Source organism: Phalaenopsis equestris, unplaced genomic scaffold, assembly GCF_001263595.1.
Source record: "Phalaenopsis equestris unplaced genomic scaffold, ASM126359v1 Scaffold216340, whole genome shotgun sequence".
NCBI classification, from domain to species: domain Eukaryota; kingdom Viridiplantae; phylum Streptophyta; class Magnoliopsida; order Asparagales; family Orchidaceae; genus Phalaenopsis; species Phalaenopsis equestris.
Genome location: NW_018234970.1, coordinates 16,798 through 23,395, shown reverse-complemented (window position 1 = coordinate 23,395; position 6,598 = coordinate 16,798). Strand labels below are relative to the sequence as shown.

The 6,598-nt window shown below is 37.0% G+C and overlaps 1 protein-coding gene across 1 annotated transcript; it reads left to right on the top strand.

Annotated features, from left to right (window-relative positions):
- The first annotated feature begins 4,922 nt into the window (after positions 1-4,922).
- LOC110037174 (patatin-like protein 3) lies at positions 4,923-6,124 on the top strand. The gene has a single exon (XM_020741757.1). The coding sequence runs from the start codon at positions 5,036-5,038 to the stop codon at positions 6,122-6,124; it is 1,089 nt and encodes a 362-aa protein (XP_020597416.1). The 5' UTR covers positions 4,923-5,035.
- The last annotated feature ends 474 nt before the right edge of the window (positions 6,125-6,598 follow it).

Below are 6,598 nucleotides of genomic sequence, written 5' to 3'. Positions count from 1 at the left end.
TTATAGCCTTTTATACATTAATTAAAGGAAATTTATTTAAATAATTTGACCTTAATTGATTAGTTATCCTTACTATATTTTTGTTAAAATTAAATAGTTAAAATTTTGAAATCTTCTTTTATTTTTCACACAAAGTTAAGAAATATTTATAAGCACAATGTTTATAGAATTAAAATCTAAGGCCAGGAGCCATTCATATTCTGCTCTGAAATTTGATGATTAAGGGTCTGTTTGGGGCAGCTGCGGCTTGTTGAATAATCTGTTGATAAGCTGATTAAAAATAATCTGCTGATAAACTATGTGCGGTGAGTATTACAAATTTTTATTTTTTTTAGAAAAGTCAGGCCACCGCCAGAAAGTTGTCACCGCACCTAGATAGGTGTGATGTGAAAACGTTGTTTTCAGCGTTTTGAAAACGCATAAGCTACCAAAACACAGTTTACCCAAACAGGCCAGGTGCGTTTTCAAAACGCGACCGTGTTTACCTAAACAGGTCAGATGCGTTTTCAAAACGCGACCGCACCAAATAAGATGTCGCAAACGGACCATAAATGAGAATTTCAATGTTTTAGACCTACTAAGGATATTTAGGATAAGCTAATACTTTATGAAGAAACTAATAAAGTTTGAAATGCAAATGTTAATAGACTACATCAAGAATGTAAAATTATTTTGCATAAAATCTGATGATTTTATTGATGCTATGAATTTATGAAGATTCTAATCTCATTGCACTCGTTGGGTGAAACATATAAGGATGTTGATTTGGTTCAAATGATTTATAATTTCTTTAATGAGGAATATGATAATAATACTATAGGAATTTAAGTTTTTTTCGACGGTCACAATCCATCGTTTATGATAAGAGAAATCGCAGTTTTTAATGTTATTGCGTTTTTAAGCTTGTAGATAAAAAACTTGTTGCCAATTCCAAAACCGAAAGATATTCCAACGATAGAAATTTACCGACGATTATCCGACAATTTAATAGCGTAGTTTGTTTTGAGAAAATTTGAGTGTCGTTTCGGGTATAACTGACAGTTCTTCCGTCATTAATAGTGACGACAAGCCCCTCAAAAAAATGTCACACCCATCAGTTTTTTGAAGCAAGCAAAACCATCGGTTATATATCGTCTATGTGTTTCTTTTCATAACAGACGGGTTAACTGTCAGAAAAGTGTTGCGCTCGTCATTTTGTGTGACACACCTTGAACCTTCAGTTACGTGTCGGTTAGGAGTTGGTAGAAATGTCCACAGTTAGCCATCAGTTTTGCCTACAGATAAGTTTAAAAGTGTCTCAAAGCCATTGGAAACCTGTAACATAAGGCAAAAAATATATTATTTCTTTTGTATTTACATTAGCACACGTATTATTACAATATTTTATATACAATTCTAAATATTTAACGAAATAACATAGCTGTCAAATAGTAAATTATCCAATCAAATTATAAAATAAATAAAACACATTTACTCTAAAATATGTATATCACTGTTCATTTGTCAAACAATATATAAACATAATAGAAAAGAAAAAAAGTCTCTCCTAATCATCCTCCTTTATCATATCAACCTCATCCTCATCGTCCTCCGCCCTTCTACCTCCTTCAAGGCTGCCATTGCATTGCCACGCTCCCTTATCCGCTACCGGAAGGAATCCAACTCATCCTTCAGCTTGTCCTCAATGTTGGCCTCCAGCTCTGACCTCATATGAGAGAAGCAGGCCTCTATCTCATCAAAGAATGTCGCAACACATCTGGAGATCTTCTCATCTTGTGCGATAGAGGTATAAGCTCTAGATGCACTGGGAGAGGGGGGGAAAGCCCTACGACCCCAACCTATTGACTCGAGTTTTTATCTTACCTCTAGCAGTCTCCTCCATAGGTCGTACTCGGAAAGATCACGCTCGCGGATCGTAATACATCTTGACGCTTGGGATTTGCTTTCCTCCAGTTGTTGGAATCTCTCAGGCATACACAAGTAGTTACATTCAGTTAGGGACACATGTATTAACATCGAACAAGTTTAGCACAACAATTAACTGGGTCACACTGGATTTGCCATCGATCCAGGACTGGTCGGTTCAACTCCTGTGGGTGCGCTCATGTACGGCTGCGACAAAGAGCTCTCATCCAATCTCCACAGCCTATTCATAAAGTGAAATTGTTAGATACATATTCGAACTATAGAAAACCTTATAAAACAAATGAAACTTTACCAGCCTCCGCTGTATTTCGTATGTGGGAGCGCCCCATCAATGTGCTTGGAGGGCACCTTGTCTTAACAGTCCGACTGTTGGTTCTGCTTTGCCTGCTCTCACTTCTTCTGGTAGTTCGAAGAACACTAAGCCCTAAACAATAATCAACACATTTTAAAAGGAATGCACATTTTAGATAACTAAAAAGCCAGAACGTTAACAACCTGCTGAGGCTGTGAGGGGGCTGTCAAAGACTGATTGTTAATAAATATTTATCCATATTTTCCTCTAATCTTGGTTGTCACTTGTTGTCACTGTAGCTACTTCAACTCTTTCATGAGTATAATTTTTTCACATTTTTCCTGCAAGTGTAAAGTCGCTTATCCACCTAATTATTCTCGTCTCAACAACTCTTACTAGATCACTTTCACAAGATGTTTTAAGAGTTTAGTTAAATGCTACGGGGACGAGGATGCTTATATTTATGATTGACTCTTCCTTCAGAGACAAAACATAATAGAAATATAATTGTGCGAAGGCTAGTGTAGTTACAGTGACATACAATATCAAAGGGAGTCATCCTAACAGATTAGGAATCAATGTTCGACTAATAATGATATTCGACGGAACTAACATTATTAAAACATCAAAAGATCCAACTTGTAGAAAATTTAATTTTTGAATCTAATGATTGTCTGTCACCATAGCTACACCAAACTTTGCACGAGTTTATTTCTTTCGCAATTTATTTTTCTAATGGAAAGTCAATCATAACACTAAATAGACTCGTCGCCACAAACTCAATATGTCACTGACTGCACACCTGAAAGTATATTCTTAGAAGAAGTCATTTCATAAGATTTAAGAGTTTTTACTGCATTCTCAAGTGCGAAGTCTAACTTCCATGTCCATAATAAAATTTCACATAAAAAATCTAAGTTGCTTTTCTCTTTTTTTTTTTTTTCTTTTGCAATATTAAGTCTAAGTGGCATAAATAAGAAAAAGGTAAATGAGAAGGCTTTATGGTCCACTAAATAGTGATAACATTTCTTTTCCCTCAAGTAATTCTCATAAAGTGGAAAATATATTGCATGTGAGTGAAGAGGATGACTAAAGAGGATGATTTTGATTCTATATATGGTAATAAATTTTCATATGAAAAATTGGATAAAATATTTTCTAATTTGCTTAAAATTTTAAAAATATTAAGAAAAAAAAACAATTAGAATTTTAAAAAAAGAACATATAATTTAGTTATAATGATTTTAAAAATGATATGACATCTTAAAAAAATAAAAAAAAAATACTTCAAACCGCCTCATTTATCTTAAACATAAAAAAAAGAGAGAAATCTATGAAAGACTTCAAACCGCCTCATTTATCTTAAACATAAAAAAGATAGAAATCTGTGAAAGGTTAAATTATTATTATTATTATTATTATTTTTTTTTTTTGAAATAAATACTAGCAATTCATACAAAATGTGCAATCATATATAGAAATTATGCTTGCTCATAGTGCACATCATTAAACTCAACATAACCACCACCTAAGTAGTCTTTATAAATCAATATGCATGTCATGCCCAATTTGCTTCATCTTCAACTTATGCTTGGCTGCTAAATAGTTTTAAATCCCATGCATAAAGCATGTACTATACCTCAAAATATATTATTTTAAGGTAGAACAAAATAAGTTTAGGTTCCCAAATTAAGTCATTGATTTACTTTTGTAGCATTGTTATCATTTTATTACATATTTTATAACTATAATGGATCAAATATGCCCTGGAATAGTAGGAAAAATATTATATCAGGATTCCTAACATAGAGCTGCGTTCAGGTTGGAATATCCCAGTGTGTTATGAGAATATTTCATCTGCATTATTTGTAAAAATAATGTGTTATTCGAATATTATATGTTGTTATTCGATTATTATGCGGTGTTATTGGAATATGTTACTTGATTTGGGCCTGAAGTGTTATTGAAATATTTCTCCGCATTACTTGATTTGGGCCTGAAGTGTTATTGAAATATTTTCCCGCATTACTTGATTTGGGTCTGGGTTATTTCAATAACATGTTGGAAATTGAAATAATACGGAGAATATGCCGAATAACACAACCACAAATCAAGTAACACAGGAGAATATTTTAATAATACTACAAAATAATCAAATAACACTATATAATACTCGAATAATATATCATTTTTATAAATAACACAGATAAAATATTCTCACAGTCCTGTAATATTTTTTTCGAAAGTAAAAGGAACACAAAACTTCTAGGCTCCGTACCTTTAAAAGCCTCAGAGCTGTCTTCAAAGCGAAAATAAATAAAAAAATAAATAAAATAAAAGAGAAAAAAAAATTCAAGAGGATTTTTGGAGTTTAGCGCTTCATTGGTAAGCCTCCAGATCGCTCTGTAGTGAACCGATTCGGCCGGACCCGGTCTACCCGGTGCCGAATCCGGCTCTGTCCCTTCTTCCCCGACATCCATTTGATTCCCGATCAACTATTCTCAGCCGTCCGATCTCAACGTCGGTGACTTCCCTCCACACGTGTGCCTTCCCTTTCCCAAATCCCTCGCCTCCGCTCCGATCCAAATCGTACGATGCAAAATCGGCCCCACCCCACCGACGAAACCATCCCCCTTTCCCCCCATCTTCACCGTCCATTTCCCATCAACATATAGTACTATTTTTGACAATTTAGAAACACGAGCGGCGACTAATGTGCGCACCGAGTCCTTGCTATCCTACGCGGATCATCCCTCCCTCCCCCTTTTTAACCGCCATCCAGTTTTTCCGTGCTCCTCCAGCCCCCCTTCCCTCCCAATGGCAGCTTCGCCGTCGCTCATGGAACCCAGCAGCGAAGCCGACAAGCTCAGCTACGAGATCTTCACCATCCTCGAAACTAAGTTCCTATTCGGCTATCACGAGCCCAAGCTTTTCCTCCCCGAATCCTCGCCGGAGATTCCCTCGAAGAAACCTTCTGGCGAGAGGGCTTCCTCGCCCGGCAAGGTCTGCATCCTATCCATCGATGCCTCTAATGACTGCCTTCTCGCAGCTGCCTCCCTCGCCCACCTTGAATCCTCCCTCCAACGCCTATCTGGTGATCCCGCCGGCCGAATCGCTGATTTCTTCGACATCGCTGCAGGGTCCGGCACTGGAGGCGTCCTCGCGGCCTTGCTCTTCACTCGCGGCCCTGATGGTCGACCAATATCTGCCGATGATGCTCTCTGCTTCTTGTTGAAAACTGGCGCGCTATGCGATTCTGCTGGCGAGCGGAAGGGGTTTTTTCGCCGGATGTTTCGGCGATCTGGGAGCTCTAATTTTAGAAAGGTATTCGGGAAGTTGACGCTGAGAGATACGATGAAGCCTGTGCTGATCCCCTGCTACGACCTTACTACTGGCGCGCCGTTCCTCTTCTCCAGGGCTGATGCAGTGGAGGCTGATACCTACGATTTTCTGATAAAGGAAGTATGTGCGGCGACGTGCGCCGGCAGGGTGGCTTCAGAGATGAAGTCAGTCGATAGCCGAGCTCGTATTGCTGCTGTGGGAGGTGGGTTAGCAATGCCAAACCCTGCAGCGGCGGCCATCACGCATGTGCTTCACAATAAGCAGGAATTCCCTTTTGCTGCTGGTGTTGATGATCTCATCCTCGTTTCGCTTGGTAGTGGAGAACAGGATACCGCCGTCGGCTGCGCTTCGCCGTCCACGGATGAAGTCGTGCGCATTGCTGCAAATGGTATGGCCGATGTGGTAAGTCCCGCTTCAGCTAATCAAATGGTTTTTATGGATTTAATTACCCTCTCTGTTTCCTCCCTCTGCGCATGCCCTTTTTACAGAAAATATTTTGTCGTTTATCTCAATTCAGCAGGAAAAAAAATATTATATTCGGATGAAGATTGGGTGCAGATATAATTTTTTTTTGGTTGTTTTGATCAAATTTAAGCATCAAAATAATTTCTGGATTGTTTAAATTAGGGTTGAAATTGTTTCTATAAAACACTAACAACTTAATTTTAAAATAATCAGAAATTATCTCTAAAATTAAAATAGTCCCATATAAATAGTTGAGCACTGTTTTGGCACTTTTAAGTGTCAAACTCATTTAGATAATTGTAAAGCATTATAATTTTAGCCTAACTGAACTTTTTTTACTTGAACGGGTTGTATATTGTCTTATGGGGAAGTGCATCTATAACTTTTAAATCTTATTTCATGTTTCTAGGCACATTAAGAATTTGACAAAAAAAAAGTAACAAAAAAAACTAATTTTTAAAGATTTACATAATTGTCGCCTGATTTATGCATGAAAAAATATATTTAATTTTTAAAAGATTAAAATTGTTTTATTTTCTATAAAATATGAATGATTGGGATAGATGAATGTAA